At 37.7% G+C, this 20898-nt stretch overlaps 1 protein-coding gene across 10 annotated transcripts in view; it reads left to right on the forward strand.

The window, feature by feature from the left end:
• Positions 1-20898, forward strand: part of side (motor axon guidance molcule sidestep) — a 704399-nt gene that overhangs the window by 470015 nt on the left and 213486 nt on the right. For all 10 annotated transcript variants that reach the window (XM_073961267.1, XM_073961269.1, XM_073961268.1 and 7 more), the window contains exons 6-9: positions 5559-5666; positions 19383-19595; positions 19733-19893; positions 19995-20130. In XM_073961267.1, the coding sequence (XP_073817368.1) occupies positions 5559-5666; positions 19383-19595; positions 19733-19893; positions 19995-20130 (618 nt within the window). The remainder of the gene's footprint in view (positions 1-5558; positions 5667-19382; positions 19596-19732; positions 19894-19994; positions 20131-20898) is intronic.

The raw sequence follows: 20898 nt of genomic DNA on the forward strand, positions 1-20898 counted from the left end.
TGGTAGTAAAGATGTGATGATGTATCCGTGGTAGTGATATGTTAGTTGCTAATCAAGTTAATGTGATTTGAGGTGTGATATATGAAATGAAAATGTGAGGGAATGTGTTCGCAAGAAACCTGAATTGTTAGAACCAAAAAAATTCAACAACAGATTTTGCGTAAAAAAAAACTATTAAACACAACATTATATTTGGAGCGACTGAAGTTTTTATCCTTCCCATTGAACAACTCTAAATCATCAAATTTCTCCTAATCGTGTTTTCTATTCTCTGAGAACCTTAAGTAAATCGGCTATACCAAAATATGATCCGATCAAATCTAAACTTTTTGCAGGCAAAATAAACATTAGGACTACCACTAAGGAAATGATCAAAGTCGGGCGGGGCCGACTATATTGTACCCTACACCACTGTTAATATGTAAAATATGTGTATGGGAGGTATATCCAAATCTGAGCCGACTTTGATATAATTTGGCACGTTTATTTCTATACCGAATTTAGTCACACATTCTAAATTTCATCGAAATCGGACATATATATCTTGTTTGCTGCAGCAAATACATAAAATCGGCCGAAAATATATATGTGAGCTATATCCAAATCAGAACCGATTTCGATATAATTTTTCACTTTTATTTGAAGACCGAATTCACTCTCACATTCCAAATTTCATCGAAATCAGATATATATAGCGTGTTTGATGCACCAAATACATGAAATCGGGCGAACATACATATATGGGAGCTATATCCAAATCTGAAACGATTTCGATAAAATTTGGCAAATTTGGCAAATTTGGCACAGAATATGATTCTATAAAACAAAATCATCCGAAGCAATTGGGCCAGGGTCATGTCGAAGCAACCAGTTGAACCTAAAGTAGACTTTTTAGCCATAATTTCAGTTTTGTTTAGTTCCCGTAGCTTGGAAAATGGACAAAGGTGGCCCAATTCTAAAGACCAGGAACGATAAGGGAAAATTCTACAGGCCGATCTGTCTTTTGTTACCAGTAGCAAAGACACTCCTTCCGATTATTAGAGGAAGTTACCAAGTTAGAGGAAGCCCTTCACCCCATACCCACACACTTAAGCCGAGAACTTAACCTAAACATGCCGTGTAAAAGGACAGTTTTCGTTGGACTGAATTTGCCGAAGGGGTTCACTTCACGTTCCTGAATCAACATTTCGAACTCGGCTGGAGGTATCAAGTAGGATGGTGTGGTGTGGCAGCCTCATTTGGGGTGCAGATATAGAAACCTTGTCGACCACATGTAATGCGATTGACTGATCTGCTAATGTTAATGATACTTAGTGGAAGGAAATCCGCCAACATAGGGTGTCTTCTCATGTCGCCTTCGCATCTAAAGCTCTAAATCAACAATCATATAGGTCATGGTAAGCTCATAGAGCAGGAACAAGGTTCTCAGGTGCTAGTTGGTAGCATTTCGGGTGTAGATGAGGAAGCCTTGTTGACCACATACAAAGGAATCGGCCGGTCTGTGGTAAACTATGCCCATTCATATAATCTCCCAATGTTAGTGATACTTAGTATAAGCAAATCCAAACCTGAGAACTGCAACAGGGTGTCACTTCGTGATCTCTTACATAAGGAGGCGAAGATCATAACCGTGCATCGGCACAATCAAATGCTGTCGATGCAATACAAGCTTGGAAGTAATGACAACCCTTTTATGGCCTTCTAAACATAGATTTAAGGTCATCTAAAAAATAGACCAAAAGACATCCAAATGAAAATATCCTTCAAGGGTCTAATAAAGATAGAACACCTTTCAAAGGTCTTCTAAGAACAGAAAACCTTTCAATGACCTTCTCAACAAGGAAAACCCTTCAATGGCCTTCTAAACACAGAAGACTAAACAAACTAAATCCCTTCTATAACCTGCTCAACACAGAAGACCCTACAATGGACTAATAAACGTAAAAGGTCTTTCAGTGATCTTCTTAACATAGAGAACCCTTCAACTATCTTCTAATGCTCCCTGAGGTTTTCTAAAAATAGGAGACCTTTCAAAAGTCTTTTTTACTTATAAGACACTTCAATGGCCTTCTTACCAAATAATATCTTCCAATAATCTCCTAAAAAAGAAACCCCTTCAAATGTCTTATAAACGTCAGAGGTCTTCTATACAATGAAAACGTTTTAAAGGTCTAATAAACAGAGCAGACATTTCAATGGTCTAATAAATACAGAAGATCCTTCAAAGGTGTTCTAAGAACAGAAGACCCTTCAATGACCATCTCAACATAGAAAACCCTTCAATGGTCTTCTAAACACAGAAGACTATTCAATGGCCTTCTAAACATAGAAGACTCTTCAAAAGTCTTCCAAATACAGAATGTCCTTTAATGGTACAATAAACATAGAAAACTCTTCAAAGGTCTTTAAACAAAAAAAGATTCTTCAAAGGTCTTCTAAACATTGAAGACTATTCAATGGTCTTCTAAACAAACTTAACCCCTTCTAAACCCTTCTATAACCTTCTCAACACAGAAGACCCTACAATGGTCTACTAAACGTAAAAGGTCTTTCAGTGATCTTCTTTACATAGAGAGAGCACTTCAATTATCTTCTAAAAGTGAAAGGCTCCCAGAGGTCTTCTAAAAATAGGAGACGCTTCAAAGGTCTTCTAAACATAAAGACCTTTCAATGGTCATCTTGCCAAATAATATCCTACAATAATCTCCTAAACATAGAAGACCCTTCAAATATCTTTTAACAATGTCAGATTCTTCAAAGGTCAAAGATCTTCTAAACATTGAAGACTCTTGAATGGTCTTCAAAACATAGAAGACCATTCTATGGTCTTCCAAACGTAGAAGGTCTTTCAATAGCCTTCAAACATAGAACAAATAGTATCCTCCAATAATCTCCTAAACATAGAACAACTTTAAAGGCCTAATAAACGTAGACGGCCCTCAGAGGCCTTCTAAACAATGAAGGCCTTTCAAAGGTCTAATAAACATAGAAGACATTTCCATGGTCTAATAAACACAGAAGACCCTTCAAATGTCTTATAGCCATGACAGATTCTTCAAAGGTCAAAGGTCTTGTAAACATTGATGACTCTTTAGTGACCTTCTGGACAGTGAATACTCTCCAATGGCCTTCAAAACATAGAATATCTTTCACATTTCCAATACAGGTAGAAGACCCTTCGGACCCTTTTCTAGACACAAAGGTCCCTTCAATGGCCTTAATCAATGTCTTCTAAACATTAAAGAGCCCTCAATGGTCTTCTAAATTTAGAAGACCCTCTATTGGTCCTCTAAACCTAAAAAAACCCTGCAGTATCTTCTTAACATTGAAGGCTCTTGAATGGTCTTCTAAACATGGAAGACCCTTCTATGGTCTTCAAACATAGACGACCCTCTAAACATAGGAGACCTTGCAAGTGCCCTCTTAACATTGAAGGCCCTTCAATGGTGTAAAGGTATAAGACCCTTTGGACCCCTTTCTAGACACAGAAGGCCCTTTAATGGCCTTATAAATACAAACAATCATTTCAATGGCCTTTCACATAAAGAAGACCTAGCAATGTCTTCTAAAAATTTTATACCCTTCAATTGTCTTTTAAAGGTTCCTCCAAACATAGAAGACTCTTCAAGGGCCTACTAATGGAGAAGGTATTTCAGTGGCCTTCTTAACATAGAGAGCCCTTTAATGGTCTTCTAAAAATGGACGACCTTACTATGACCTTCTTAGCAAATAATATGCTCCAATAATCTTTAAAACATAGAAAGAACTTTAACGACCTTCTAATCATAAAGATCCTTCAATCATCTTCCAAACGAAGAAGGCATTTTATCGGTCTTCTAAACATAGTAGGCCCTTCCTCTAAACGCAGAAGGCCTTTGACCCTCCATTGGTTTGCAGAATTGAAAAGACCCTTCAATGGAATTTTAAACACGGGTTTCGAACTCGAGCCATTCTTGATTCGACTCCAGACTCCGAAGTCGTATTTTTCACGACTCCGACTCTGGAGTCGACTCCGAGGATAATTTCCAATATCACTCAAAATTAATAAAATATACAAAAGTTAGTAATTTTTTCCTATATGTGTGTTAGAATATAATACTCAACCACATTGTTTCTGCAGTATTATACAGCGAAAAGAAGCAAAAATTACAAATAAGAAAGTTTCACTCATTCATTTGATAAATTTAAATATTTTTGCCCGGAGTCGAGTTATTTTTTTTCGAATCAGACTCCGACTCCAGCATAGAAGATCCTCCAATGGTCTTCAAAACATAACAGACCCTTCAATGCCTTCCAAGCATAAAATACCTTTTAAATGTCATCTAAACATACATATAATACCCTTTTCTAAACATAGAAGGTCCTTCGATGGTTTTCTAAAGTCGAAGACGCTTCAATGATCTTCTAAACGCAGAAGGCCTTACAACAGCCGCCTAAACATAGAAGGCCCTCTAATTGCCTTCAAAACGTTGAAAGCTCTTGATGGCCTTCAAAACAGAAAATACCCTCTAGAGGCAAACTACTATTTGAAGTTTTCTTCACCACCCATCTCTAGCCTTTGAATACGTTAAACCTTTAATTTCTAATGGAAATTTTCCATCATATTTTTACTACGCAAGTTTTCACGCTACTCGAAAAAGAAAACCCAGCTTTGTGGTTGACGAAAACAAAACTAGTGTTATTCAACACCCACCCGCTGTGATAAAATAATTTGCGTACGCTGGGAACATACATACAAATAAATCTATTTATGCCAGTGACACCTCCACATCCATGTGCGTTGGTGTGTGTGTGGCGGTGTGTTTGTGTTTCTATATGAGTTTACCCACATTGATATTTACGTTTTTAAAGTAAACATGGCAAAAATTAGAAGAGACACTTTTCACTATCACGTTTCGGACAAAAGTTGGTCGTTGGGTTTGTTGTTGGAACGAAAAGTTTTTCTTTTCCACAACACATTCATTCGTTTTCCCGGTTGGACAACATTGAGTTTTTACGCTTTTTCCATTATCCGCAACGCGATAAAGTTTGACATGGCACAGTATGGCTGGTTGATGGCATTCCTGTGGCATAATGTACCTTGCCACCACCACTGCTATCTCTCTGTATATGCATATATAGATGGATGTGTTTGTGGAGTGTTTCTGGCTGAGTTTTGGTACGGCGTGTGATGTTGTACGTGGATAAGGGAAATGTGATTACGCACATGGCCGACTGAAAAAGAGAGAAAATACCACCACATTCATATCCGTTGAGCCATAGCATAACGTTGAGTTACCACCACACACACACACACACATCTGCAGATGGGTTACCTTCAATGCTAATGAATATACCTGAATGCAATTCACGTTCTGTTCTGCCTTCTTCTTGGTTCTTCGATGCCAATGCTGCTGCTGTTGTTGTTCTTGTCCCGAACAAAATCACGTGGAGAAATTTATGTATAACTTTGCGTTCCATGCTTTTAACTTTCATATGGCCATAATAATATTTATACGCTTGTTTTTTCCTGACTTCTTTTGTTTCATTGTTTGCTTGTTTGTGTGTGTTTTTTATAGTTCCTCCAGAAGAGCCTCGCATATTCGATGCCCAAGGTAATGAAATTGCCCAGGCAGGACCATTTCGTGAGGGTTATGAAATGTTTTTATGCTGTCAAGTCAAAGGAGGTAAGTTGGTAATCAAAAAAGAAAAAAAAAACAAGAAAGAGACAAAAGGAAACATAAAACTAAAAACTACTTAAAGGACCGAGTACTCAAAGGACAGGCACACTCTCTATATCTCACACACTCACACCTGACAACTGTTACATGAAGGATATTTCAACGAATCAGACACGGCGTAAAAGTCTTGCTTGTTGATATGTCTTGAGAATAAGTTTTACTAAGATACTCAGCAGTAAAATGTGCTGCCCCCATTAATTTTTATTCATGTGAATCATGTGTCTTGACCATGACCATGACAATAAAAGTGCTTAATGATTCTTTTTTTTCTTTGAGGCTTCATGTAACCGGTTGATACGCACGCCTTCTTGAGGCAACACCATCATCATCCTTCTCCTCAGGATCGTCAAGGCTTTTAAGAATGCGTATGCCTTCTTAAGAGTGGCAAAGGCCACTTGTCTTGCATTTCATTTTGGGCATTGTTAAAACATCATCCACCATTATGCCATAAAGTGACATGCTTTCATTTCTCATAAGACTAGTTCTTCGCCTCTTCTTCTTCATTTGTGTTCTTTTAGTCAGTCAGTCAGGACAAAGGGAATGACGTCCATAGCCTGAATCCTTGGGATTCATAAAGTATGTGGAAATGTTGTTATGTCATAAAGTATGTATGTTGCTACATTCTCATTTGTAGTTATTGTACCCCTTTTGTACCATCCTTTCCTATCCCCGATTCATATATGTATATTCACAGTCTTGTATGACAGATTGTTGTACAAATATGGTTGGTATGGAATCTGATGGTTAAAAGTGGTTAGCTGGAAAGTTTATGGGTGAAAGTGTTATTGTTGCTGAAATGTCCAGTTTTCATTTGGGGGAAGGGCATTTTTATTGCATAATATTAGGAGGAATGTGTGATGATAGGAAAACATTTCGAAGAGAACCCTCGAAGGAAGTCATTTTCCTCTAGAATACCCTTTTCAGAATACTATTATGAAAAACCCTCGTGAAGAGGTTCAATCTGTAGGAAACCCTTTTAAATGGATTTTTATATAAAGAACACTCTACGCAGAGGGAAAAAGTCGATTCAAAATCAACACCCTGTGGTGTCAACATGAGTACAGGCGTGTTAATTTTTATTACAACGGTTGTTATCTTTTTTTGAATCTGACCACTAATAGTGTCAATATGAGCACCTGCGTGCTCAATTTTTAATATTTCGACCACAAACGTGCTGACTTTGACCACGAAACCTCGTTGTCAAATTGACAACGGCGTGTTCATTTCGACCGCCAACGGTGTTGATACGCTGTCCACAACGGATGTGGTCGGTTTGACCACGTATGGTGTCACGCAAAAAGTCTTCTCTCAAGAAAAAAAATCCTTGCCTTGCATTCTATATAAAAAGGCATTAATCTATACAAGAACTTCTTTATAAATAATTTATTTATTTATCTACAAAGGTTGAAATAATACACCTCAATGTAATTTAATTGTCATTTCCAGAGTATTTCAGCCATGCAAAACATCCCTACTAGTCATTGTAGAATAAATAAGGTAAAGTAAATACTGAAACAAATACAACTCAACAACAACCACATAGAAAATCGTTTTTGTTTGTAATGTTAGTGTCATCGGTATATGTAAACAAAAGAAAGAAATGTCTACAAATTATTGGAATTAAAAAAAAAACTAATATTTTTTACATTTTATTAAAAATTTAAAAACATCAATGAAAATTCGTTTCATTTCCAATTTGAATGTTTCCATATCATTAAATTAAATGGATAATTTCTCGCAGAAGGTAGAATTCTTGCAAAAATCTTTGCGATCACTGGAAATTCATTGAAAAGGGTAAAGCTGTTTCAGTCTTTTGTTTTTTGAAATCAAAAGGCACATGTTTATAAGGGCTTTGTTTTTTTTCAAATTTAATAAAATACTACACATGTCATTGGGCTAGCATGAATTGGTTTACACTTATTGATATGGGAGAAGACTCGCATGTCCCTTTAGGGATGTTTGCCGGAACTAATGTACGCAAGTATGTAAGAGGTAATTAATGTATAGAAGATTTTGTATAAGATCCTCGTAAAGGATCTTTTTAAAAGTAATACCCTCGTAAGAGGTCTTCCCTCAACAGAAGACCCTTGTAAAAGGTCTTCTTAAAAAACTTTAAGAGGACTTTTATCGACAGAATAACCTTATGAAAGGTCTTTCATCAACATTATCCCATCTTAAAAGGTCTTCCATCGATACAAGACCATCGTTAGTGGTCTTCCATCAAAAGAGAACCCTCGTAGGAGGTCTTTTTTAACAATAAAAGACCATCGTAAAAGGCCTTTTACCAATATAGACCCTCGTAAGAGGTCTTCTATAAACAGAAGACACTAATGGAAGGTCTTCCCAAAATAAACAACAATATCAATAGAAGTACCTCGTAAGGGACCTTCTATCAACAGAAAACCCTTGTAAAAGGTATTCTGAAAACAGACGATAGTCTGAAGAGGTGTCTGAAGAGTGTCTTCTATCAATAGAAGGCCCTCTTAAGAGGTCTTTTATCAACAGAAGACTCTAGTGAAACAAACTACCGTCTTAAGAGACTTTCAATCGACTCTCGTAAGGGGTCTTTCATCGACAGAATATTCTCGTAAGAGGTCTTCAATCGACAGAAGTCCTCGTAACAAGTCTTGTCACAACAGACGACAGCCTGAAGAGGTCTTCTATCGATCGAACACCCCCGAACTATGTCTTCTATCTTTATAAATCCCTCGTGCGAGGTCTTCTATGAATAAAAGACTCTCTTAAGAGGATTCTTGTCAATAGAAGACTATCGCAAGTGGCATTCTGTAAACAGAGACCCTCACAAGAGGTCTTGTATTAATATAAGACCCTCTTAAGATGTCTTAATGTTAGACGCTCTTAATGGGTCTTTTATGAATAGTTGACCCTCGTAAGAGTTCTTCAATCAATAAACGAAGTCTTCTATCGATAGAAGAATTCCTAAGAGTTCAATTAGTTCTATTAATACAAGACATCCGTAAGAGGACATATATCTAAGGAATGTCGTAGTAAGAGAGATTTTATGTTATTAGAAAAGACTCATATCTCTAGAAGAGGCCTTGTATCAGCGGAAGACTATAGGTCTTCTATCAATATAAATCCCTCGTGCAAGGTTTTCTATGAATAAAATACCCTTTTAAGAGGATTAGAAGTCTATCGCAAGTGGCATTCTGTCAATAGAAGACCATAACAAAAGGTTTTATATTAATACAAGACCCTTTCAAGAGGTCTTAATGTAAGTCCTTCTTAATAGGTATTTTTTATCGATATAAAAGATTATAAGATATCTTTTATCAATAAAAGATCATCTTAAGAGTAGGGTGTCCAAAAAACCGGTTTTTCCAAACAAAACGGTTTTCGGTTAACCGAAAATTTCAATTATTTTATAAAACCGGTTTTCGGTTTTCAAAAATTTTCAAAACCGGTTAACCGGTTTAAACCGGTTTTGTTAAATAGGTACACATTTGCTTATAATTGATATATATTTGATTAAAGATGTGTGGCAAGGGGTTAATTAAGTATAACGACTTCGTTATTATATAATTATCTCATAATATCCTTGTTATTTGACAATAGACCTCGAAGTGGGGACAGCAAAATTAAGACCGAAAATTCTGCCCTAAGAAGGTAAAAGCCCTTACAAATATAAACTTGTGTACAAAAAGAATTAAGTTTACATTTTATTAAGTTCGGATTCTTAGTCTTGCTTTGCCAACCTCAAATTATCGTAAAATGCCTGAAAATTCGGCGATCATTTGAATAATGACTAAGTTGGACCAAATACTCGTTTTAAATTGTAGCTACTATAGCTCTAGTTCCTAGTTCAATGTATTAGTTCCAAAATGTATGAGTAACTTCATGCAAACTAACGTGTGATATCACGTATTTAGAACTTTGCCGTACCTTGTGTTAGTTAAGTTTAGTTTACCTTCTAGAATACAATTGTAATGAAATTTTAAAAATATTACTATTTTTTTAAAACCGGTTATCCGACACAAATAACCGGTTTTTCGGTTAACCGAAAATGACGATTTTGGCGAAAACCGGTTTCGGTTTTGTAACTCAAAACCAGGTAACCGGTTAACAGGTTTCGGACACCCTACTTAAGAGGTCTTCTATCGACAGAAAACCATCGTGAGAGACCTTAATCAATATAAGAACTCTAAAGAGGTACTTATATTGATAGAGGAGGGTCTTATATTGATAGAAGATTTCTAAAGAGAGTCAATACTAATAGAAGAAATCTTATGAAGGTCATATAGAGTTATTCTATCAATATCTGACACACTTTCAATACTGATTTTGTCAATAGAAGACCCTCGTAAAAGTTCTTCTGTCAACACAAGACCCTGTTAAGAGGCCATTTATCAATAGAAGACGTTCGTAAGAGGTTTTTTTATCAATACATAACCCTCACAAGAGTTCTTATAGAGATAAAAAGCCCTCGTAAGGGGTCTTCTATCCATATAAGGCCTTCGTAAAACGTATTTTTTTGGAAAGAAGACCTTCGTAAGAGTTCTTTTATAAATATAAGGCCCCCTAAGAGTTCCTTTAACAATATGAGTTCTTCTATAAATATTGACCCACTTAAGCGATTAGACTCTCGCAAGAGGACTTCTGTCAGTATAATACTCTCTTAAGAGGTATTCTATCGATAGAATACCGTCGTAAGATGCCTTATATCAATATAAATCCCCCTTAAGAGGTATTCTATTGATAGAAGGCCATCGGAAGATATCTTATATCATTATAAGTTACCAACGTAGCCAGGGGTGAGACCCGGGGCGGAATTCAAGAATTCATCTATCGATTGAAGACACGCAGATAAGGTCTTCTATCAATATGAGACCTTCAAAAGAGGTCTTTTGTCAATTGAAGACCCTCGAAAGATGTACTCCCAAAACAAACGACATTTTTAGGGGGTATTCTATCGGCAGAAGACCCTCGTAAGAGGTCTTCAATCAATAGAACATCTTCGTATGACGCCGTTTTTTACCAAAAGAATCTCGTAAGGGTAATTTTTGCAATAGAATTCCCTCGTAAGGGATATTCCAGAAGTATACGATCATCTTGAAAGCCCTTTTATTAGGAGAAAATCCTCATAAGAAGTGTAAAATGTCGTCTATCCAGAGAATACCCTTCCATTTTGAGACATGCTACAAGGCATTCCTATAAGGCCTACTATCAAGAAAAGCTATTTCCTATTAAAGGATATTCTAAAGAAAGAATGCATTCGTATGCTGCTTTCCATCAATAAATGACCTTCCCAAGATGATAAAGAAGAACATGTCTTCCCTCAATAGATTTTTCTCGGACCACGTGTTCTTTTACAGAAGAACGCAGTGAGTGGTCTTCCATCTTCATAATGGTTCTTGTATTTATAGCAGCGATAGCCACCATATTTTTCTATTGCATACTTGTGTGTCATTGTGTGAGTACATACCTTTTCAATTAGCACACTGAGAGCACATATGCGCTCTCTTGCATTTCACTGATTTATAGAAAGCCCTCCGTTGTGCTATGTCATCGATGGAAGTCTCTCGTAAAAAAAAAACTACCATATGAGGGGTGTTCTACTTACAGAAAATCTTGGTGAAACATCTTCAATTTTTAGCAGATCCTCGTAATAGAAATTACACGTAAAATATCACCGGTAATGAAGCTCTTTATATTGCAAGCCATGATAAGAAGTCTTTTATGATGAGAAGTTTGGAAGAAGAAGCATCTTCTAGTTGCAGAAAGGTCTTTTTTCAATATAATGCTCTTTTAAGATGGTATGCTGTAGGTCTCCCACCAATAAAAGACATTCGGTAGAGGTACATCTATGGAAGACCTTCGAAATAGGTACCTTCCGCTTGGTATACACTTATGAAAGCTCCTCCTTCTGCGGGCGTCCTAGTAGGGCATTTTCTTTCTCGTCTAAAAGATTTTGTTTATACAAAGAAGACCAAAATAGAATCCGATAATTATAAATATTAAAATTATATAATACTTATGACAGCGGTAAGCCCTATCGAAAAAAACATGTTTCTGGTCCTAACTTAACGACAAATGTTGTCAGTTAGAGAAAAACTTCTACTTATCGACGGTCTGTCGCTGTATGTCGCTAACTAGTTACAGGATCGCACAACTGAAGTATATATGTGTTTATTTTGTGTAATGTTTTGCGCCACTGTCCTGGATTTTATGATTTTCCTAGTATCTCGTAATGGTTTGTTTACCCAACGGAACAGTTCCGTTATAATTAAATAAAATTTTTCAAATGAATTAGTGACAATATATTCCCACATACTCCACCTACTACGATTTTATGAATCCCGAAACATCTGTTGTAATAATTCGCACTTGTTTATGAGTTCCCTTTTTTCACTCACTGACATACAGACACACATAGTACAATAGCGGTAACACAATTTTCTGTTACAGTTACATATCTCTGTGATCTATTTAACTTGTACGAAGAAACTCATACATACATTCGCTCGCACACACACACACATAGAGTGTAATACATATGTATTCATTTGTAATGTTTTGGACTACATACCCATCAATCTTCTTTTGCACAATATGTAATGTGTGAATGTGAATTTTTACGAGCATAAATTTCTAGCCAACTGTTTTCACAGCATCGAATGGTGTACGCATACATCTACAATGAGTCCTGAAATTGCCCGTATCCATACATACTATCATCGTAGTTAAACCTCATATTTCCTTTTTCTAGTGGTGATGGAGATAGCAATGATGATGATGACAACGATGATAAACATAAATTCGGGATGTGGAAAAATTCTGACAGTTTCGCATTTGTTTTTGTGGATTTTGTTTTCCATTGCGTGCAATGGCAAAAGGAGATGACTTTGCATCGATAAGACTAGTAAAGGGTATCTTCTAGTTTCAATCCTTTTTTGCCTTCTTTTCATTCTGTGATTTGTCTACAAATTAGCAGTCCACAATTAGTAAGCATTGCTGTTTAGCATTGTGTTTGATGTTTTGGTATTTAATGATCCTAACTGTTGCTTCCGTGATGCCTCTAATTTTGGTTAATGTTAACAAAAGGAGTGAGTAACTGATTCATCATTGTATGGCATCATCCCTCTGCTAGGTTTTGATTTTTTCATCATGAAATTAAGTTCATTAGGCCAATGTTCATCACTTATTACAGAGAATGCTACAGGTTGTTGTTGTAGCAGCATGAAACCTACGTAGAAGCATATGTTTGATTCTGGGTTGGCAGCCGCTGGCCGAAACTCTATGGTTTCGGGTCAATCCGGTACTTTAGAACCCGCTGCCGTGGCATTGATGCTACAGGTTGGGTTTAATTTATTGAACGAATTATTATAGCAAAAGGGGAATTTTAGACACTTAGCCTTTAGGAAGCCACCGTGGTGGTGGATCTTGCGTTCAATCGCTGACTAACTTACTTACTCAGCTGGCCCATTACAGAACATTTGTTCCATAAGCCGAACTAGATTATCTTTGTTTGTTGCTTCGCTTTTTCGAAGACCGCGTCTTTCCATCTCTTTTTCCATTTGTTCGCTCCATCGAAGCCTTAGTCTGTCAGTTCTGTGTGCACCTCCATGTGGCCCGTATTTAAACGCCTTTTTTCGTTGCATCTCGATACGTTTACTTAAACGCCTTTTTAGCGGGTTAATCATCGCTCATTCTTAACGTTTCAACGCAATTGTTGCATCTCGATACGTTTATCTATACTGATGTCGTTGTATAGCAGATACGGCTCGTGGTTCATACGACGTCGATATTCTCCGTCAATCCAGATTGGCCCGTAGATCTTTCGAAGAATTTTTCTCTCAAACGCACCAAGCACTGCCTTATCTGCTTGCGTAAGTACCCAGAATTCGGAACCATACATTAGCACAGGTAGTAGGTAGGTGTGGCCTTATTATACCCTATACCACAATGTGGAAAAGGGTATTATAAGTTTGTTTTGGTAAAAATTCATGTAACACCGTGAAATATTCGTCGGAGACCCCCAATGTGGTATACCAATCTTCATATCTCGACGAGATAAAGCGATTTTGACATGTGTGTCCGTCCGTCCGTCCGTCTGTCCATTATAAATTGTAAACACGCTCCATGCCGCAATTATGGACCGATCGTCACGAAATTTTGTATGGAGGTCAGGTTCAGATCAGAATAGATTCCTATTATTATTGGTGATGATCGTGAAATGTTCAGCGGGTGAAATGGACAAAAACATAATATTTATCCAATTTTCTAGCGGCTCTGTAGGTCTCAATAATAGTCCGATCAACGCGTAATTTTAAATAAGGTAAGAGTATATCACAAAGGAGAAGCTTGCAATTTGAGATGGCGATCGGATAATATTTAGAGGGTTAAATGGACCAAAACTTTTGTGTGAAAATTGTGAAAATTTTTAATATACAGCTTATATCCTTATTCCTGGAAGTGACATTCCGGACAAGTGAGATATACTTGAAAGTGGAACGCTTGAACTTTCAATTGATGCCAATTATGTTGGTGTGCATGATCAGATAACAGAGTTACAGCCTAATATATTCCGTTATTTGTTTGTAGTGTTATAATAAACTCGCTAGAAGTCGCAATTATAGATCAATAGTCACGAAATTTTGCACCGGGTAAGAGTATAGGTCGAAAAAGATGCCTACAATTTTGAATGATGATCTGATATTCTTTAGCGGGTGAAATGGTCCATTTCTTTTGTATGAAAAATATAATAAAACAAGTAAAAAAGTATCATTCGGCTTTGCCGACAGAGATATACCCTCAGCCTGTGCAAATTGAAACACTTTTTTCACAAAAACACTTATGTATTTAGGGGCTTTCAACATTTTGGTCATATGTACCGACAAAAATTTTGATTAGGAAAAAAGTTCAAAAATTTTGAGGAAAAGGTACTTAAAGGAATAGACCGACATAGACCAATGGGGGTGCCATACGGGGTTTTTACACCATTCTCTCAAGAGGTATGGACTTGCCCCTGAAACAACTTTTACCATCGTAATTGAGGCAGCGAATGTAAGTTGCTTCAACAAAAATCAAAGTGATTCAATAGCAGGTCTTAAAGTAAACTTATCCAAAATTTTGTGTGGGAGGTACCGGATGGAGTGGACAAATATAGTCCATATTCGAACCTAATCTATGTATATCTGGTAGATATTATGATAAAATCGCAAATTATGGAAGTGACCGATTTCACTCAAATTAAGAGTTATCGTGTGCACAATTTTTCCGAACATTTTTGAACTTTTGTGGGGTAGGTACCTGAAGGAGTGGACCGATATGGTTTATCTACGAACTTAAACTAAGTTTGGAAACAATATTACGAAGGCCAAATTTTAGCCGGAATCGGCATATCCGTTCGAGAATTATCTTGCGCTTCCACCCATAAACATGGTGTCATAGGGTTTGTTTTTCAACTTTCAGGCTATTTTCTCAGGAAGTATGGACTTGCCCCTGAGGAAACTTGTACCTTCGTATAGGGGACAGTGAATACACGATGCTACAACAAAAACCAAGGCGATTCGAGAGCAGATCCTAAACTGAACTTTTCCGAAATTTTGTGTGGGAGGTACTCGACGCAGTTTACCGATTGAGTCCATATTGGAACCTCATCTAAGTCTGGTAGAAATTTCATACTGTGCAAAGTATGGACCAAATCAGTTACTCCCTTCAAGAGTAATCGTATGCACAAATTTTCCGAACATTTTCGAACTTTTGTGGGGGAGGTATCGGAAGGAGTGGACCGATATAATCCATCTTTGAACTTGAACTAAGTTTGGACAAAATATTACGAATGCCAAATTTTGGACCGAATCGGCAGATCCGTTTGAGAGTTATCTTGCGCTCCAACCACTACACACGGTGTCATAGGGTTTCTTGTAACTTTCAGGCTATTTTCTCAGGAAGTATGGACTTGCCCCTAATGAAACTTACAGCGTCGTATAGAGGACAGCGAATACAACTTGCGTAAACAAAAATCAAAGCGATTCGAGACCAGGTCCTAAACTGAACTTTTCCGAAATTTTGTGTGGGAGATACCCGAAGGAGTGGACCGATTGAGTCCATATTGGAACCTTATCTAAGCTTGATAGAAATTACACGATGTGCAAAGTATGGACCAAATCGGTTATTCCCTTCTAGAGTTATCGTGCGCACAAGTTTTGCGACAATTTTTGATCATTTGTGGGGGAGGTACCTGAAGGAGTGGACCTATATGGCCCATCTTCGAACTTAGATCGAATCTGGACAAAATATTTCGATACCCTAAATTTGAACCGAATCGATTGATCCGTTCGAGAGTTATCGTGCGCACCAGCCGGCCAGACAGACGGACAGACAGACAGACAGACGGACGGACATTGCTAGATCTACTGAAAATTGTCTGAAACGGATATCGTACAAACATACTTGGGGTCTAAAACCATTATTTCGATGAGGCACATTTTTGGTCGTATCAAAGTGTAAATACCCTCTTTAGCCTAAAGGCTGAGGGTATAAAAATATATTATATTGTCGATATTTTAATTCCTTGAGGACATATATATCTCGCAAAGTAGCCTACATATGGAAAAAAAATAATGACCTTTCCTCTGATGTAAATTGCAATAAAGTGTTTGCTAGATAACGGGCCTACTGCCTAACATATAATGGGTTCTGTGTAGAGAACCACATTTTTATCCCATGCTACTTATTGTATCTCCAAAAGTTTATGTAACACCACGAAATATTCGTCCTAGACCCCTTATTTGGTATGCCGAAATTCATATCTCGACGAGATAAAGCGATTTAGCGATGTGTGTCCGTCCATTAAAAATTGTAAACAAGCTTAAGGTCGCAATTATGGACCGATTGTAACGAATTTTTTAAGGAGGTAGGGTTCGGGCCAGAATAGAAATGATTAGTTTTTGGTGATGATCGTGAAAGGTTCAGGGGATGAAATGGACCAAAACCATAATTTAACCAATTTTGTAGCTGCTCTGTAGGTCAAAATAATAACCCGCAAAATTTTAAACAAAGTTTGAGTTTATGATGAAGTAGAAGCGTACAAACCAACGTGAAGATCTGATAATATTTAGCGGGTTAAATGGACTGAAACGTTTGTGTGAAATCGGTAAAAATTTCAATAACGTAGCGGTTAAACAACGGAAGTAGTAGTACTGCATAGCTGGGTTTGATTTCATTTTAAGTGAACTAAATTTTCCTTTCCTGCTACAAAAATGTCTTTGTCATGCTAGATAACTTTTTTGTTTTGGTCATAAGTATTATACATTACATCTCTGATATTTGATAATTAAATTTTCACAATCATTGAAAAGTAGTTCCGTGGAGAGCGATTGTCTAGGGATAGTGGTATAGGGTATCCCATGGTCGGCTCCGTGCGACTATAGACTTTTCTTACTTGTTTTTAAACTGCTAACTTAAGCCAAACACAATTCTTCCCTTTATTTCAAAACCGATGTTTGCTGTGTTTAGGGCGGTGCCGAGGCAGACGAAGTCTTTTACTACCTCCAAAATATAGGAACCAACTTCCACTGTTGGGGCTAGCTCTATGGACGCTTTGCGCGTCGACAAATGGCACAGGATGCTCAGTTTCCAATCGTCGGGTACGCGTTCTTCCTGCCAGATGGTGCTAACTAACTGATTAATACACCTTATCAGCGTGTCGCCTCCGGTTTTGAACAGCTCGGCTGGTAAGCCATCAGCTTCTGCTGCCTTTTTATTCTTCAGCCCACTTACTGATGTCTTTACCTCATCTTGGCTGGGTGGTATACATTCAATACCATCTTCTGGGATTTGTGGTATCTTCGTCGTCTTCGCTACTATTGGACATCAACAGTTTGGAAAAATTTTCTTTCCATATCCTGAGCACACTCTGTATCAGTTACCAAATTACCTTGCTGGTCTCAACAGGAGGATGTGCCTCTAACAAAGCCATCAGTTTGATGTTTTAACTCTTTGGTAGAACTTTCGGGCTTCATTCTGGCTCCTGAACTTCTCGATTTTTCACACTCTCGCTTTTCCATTTCTCTCATTTTCCTGCGGAAAAGACGTTTGTCCTCTCTCCTTTTCTCCCGATATCTATCTCGTGCGCTACGCCTTGCTACGGATTGTAAAGTAGCCCTATATGCCGCATTTTTCTCTTCGGTGGCAGCACGACACTCCTGATCATACCATGGATTCCTTGGTGGAGGTCTCTGGTATCCAAGTATGGATTTTGCGGCTGTTTGCATGGAGTGGGCAATGCTTTACCATTGCGCTGATATGTTATCGGGATGAGGAGTGCTTTTATTAAGCAATTGGGCTAGTTGAGTGGAATATGCTGTGGCTATCTGTTGTGATTGCAGCTTACCGATGTCTAACTTTCGTGTTGTGTCTGTTCGTACTTTGTTTGCTACGTTTAAGCGGGTGCGTACCTTTGCTGCAACAAGGTAGTGGTCCGAATCAATGTTTGCGCCTCGGAACGATAGTACATCCAACACGCTCGATGAATGTCTTCCATCTATCACAACATGATCAATTTGATTTCTTGTTTTCTGATCTGGAGACTGCCAGGTGCCCTTATGAATATCGAGATGATTAAATCTGGTACTGCTAACTACCATGTTTTTTGCAGCTGCAAAGTCTATCAGCCTCATACTATTGTCAGATGTTTCACTGTGGAGACTGAATTTCCCGACTGTTGGGCCAAAGATATTTTCCCTTTCCAATTTTGGCATTAAAATCGCCTAGAATGATTTTAATTTCATGGGCATAGCAACGGTCATATGTTTCTTTTAAGCGCTCGTAAAATATATCTTTGGTCTGTTCGTCCTTTTCTTCAGTGGGAGCATGAGCACAAATAAAACTGATTTTGAAGAATTTAGCTTTTATTCGAATTGCAGCAAGTCTTTCATTCACTGGGGTGAAGCTTGATACAAGATGTTTTAGCCTCCGACTAACTACGAATCGGCAACCAAACTCATGCTTTACGTCATGGCAGTGCGTCACCTTTAGGTTTTGTTGTGACGCCTTTCCCAATCCATCGTATTTCCTGTATGGCAGTAATATCGGCCTTGTACTTTTCAAGTACGTCTGCCAATGCGAAGACTGCACCTTCTCTATAAAGAGTGCGAACATTCCAGGTGCAGATTCTCAGATCATGGTCCTTAAGACGTTTGCGGGGTTCGTCAACTTTAGAGGGTTTTTTTCTTTTCTTTCGTTTTTTCAAAGTAGGCTGTTTTTTCTAGGGGAGGGTTACTAACCCGACGCCCAAACCCAAGTTTTTAACGTTAATATGGGTGAACGCGCGGCGCATGTTAGCTCACTACCTTTAACGGGTGTTAAAGGCAGTTCCCCAGGTGACACCACGGGGAGGTCAGTGTCCACTTGAGATGAAAGAGGGACCAAGATAGATCCTGGGCTTTGCCATATTAAAACCGGTCAGGACCGTTGCTTGGTATCTTCCATCCCCTACGTCACCCCCTATGTTTCTAACTTCTGGCAAAATGGAAAACCCTGTATTACAGCAGATGTTTTAAAAATGTAGACCACAAATTGGAAAACAACGAAAAAATTCACTACCGACTTCTTAACTTATGACAAGAAATAACCTTTTAATATTTCATTAATATTCTATTCTCATTGTATTTCTTAATTTATTCTTTTTACCCACAGGTCGTCCCCCACCCAAAGTTACCTGGTGGATGGGAGACACCGAATTAATTGGTACCAGCCACACATCCACTGAAGAAGGAGCCACCGTTATTGTCAATCAGCTGTTGATTGGCACAACGCCCAGAGATTATTATGGCGAGAAAATTCAATGTCGTGCCCAAGGCACCAAATTGATAGAACCCGTCACAAAGGAAGTTGCCTTGCAGGTCTATTGTAAGTCATGCATGTCAATATAACAAAGCAAACCGCAAAAAGAATCAAACAAACCACATACATAATAAAGAAAATGCTTACCTTGTCTTATCTTAACTTACCTTTGATCAATTTTGCTTTGTTCGTTTCGTTTGCAGTAAAACCTTTAAAAGTGAAAATTGTAACACCAAATGATTTGCTGACAGCAGGACATCCAGTGCCAATTAGATGTGAGACAACGGGTTCACATCCGCCAGCCAAAATTACATGGCTATTGGATGGTGAGCCAATACGTAATCCAGAGGTTACAGTAAGAGAGGTAAGTCAAGCGATATTTTCTTCTTGTTGGCAACTCATGTGAAGAAGAACATTTTTTATTTATCTTCTTTCTTTTTTTCCTTATCATTTTCTTTTCCTTAGGATTCAAATAAAACAACCAGCATTCTGACCTTAAAGGTAACATCCGAGAATGATAACGCTGAACTGACATGTCGTGCAACGAATTTACGTTTTTCTGGTGGCGCCATTGAAGATAAACGTGTTATACGTGTAGCATGTAAGTTTTTTGGCCAATTTGTTTTTTGAATATTTCTATTTTTGCCTTGTTTTTTTCTGCTTCTTATGTTTGTTATGTTCTTGCCTGTCAGCAAATGTTAAATATCTATTTCCTTTGACATCATATCCACCCACCTTTGATAAATGTCCAATCATGATTTTGCGATATTGATAAGCACTGTTGCCCTCTCCAATTAGGTAAAGAGGTTCTTTTTGATTAAAACCGACTACAAGATAGTCGGCCAAATTGTGTGCAGAAGCATTTATATGTAGGTTATTTATGCATTTGTTTTTTGGATTGGATAAACGAGATGATATGGATCTCCTTTAAATATACTTCCTTGTAAATATATTTTATAGAATGAGATCGTTTAGGGACAGAGATCGGCTTGATATGTAGTCCCTGGTATCCATATCACATGAATTATGTACATATGTGTATAGGTTTGCTATAGTTGGAAGTTCAGACTTCCCGAGATTTGAGTGGTGACTTTTCGGAAATCTTTTTGACACCATCAATCCTATCGGATTGAGTTAACATTTTTACCATATATACTATTTTGTATCCTGGAATTTCGTGTTTCCCGTGGGTCGGCTTGAAATTTGTTACTTTGTTATGCTCGTCATAACGGGGAAAGTCCATACTTCCCAAGATATGGGACTTCACTATATATGGTAGAAATTTTAACCCGATGCGAAAGGTACGCCCATGTGAAACTTGATACTAAAATACCTTCTTCTGTTTTCAATATTTTTACACTATCTAGAA

The sequence above is a fragment of the Musca autumnalis genome, unplaced genomic scaffold (genome assembly GCF_047663935.1).
Source record: "Musca autumnalis isolate F117 unplaced genomic scaffold, ASM4766393v1 scaffold_1, whole genome shotgun sequence".
In the NCBI taxonomy this organism is placed as follows: Eukaryota; Metazoa; Arthropoda; class Insecta; order Diptera; family Muscidae; genus Musca; species Musca autumnalis.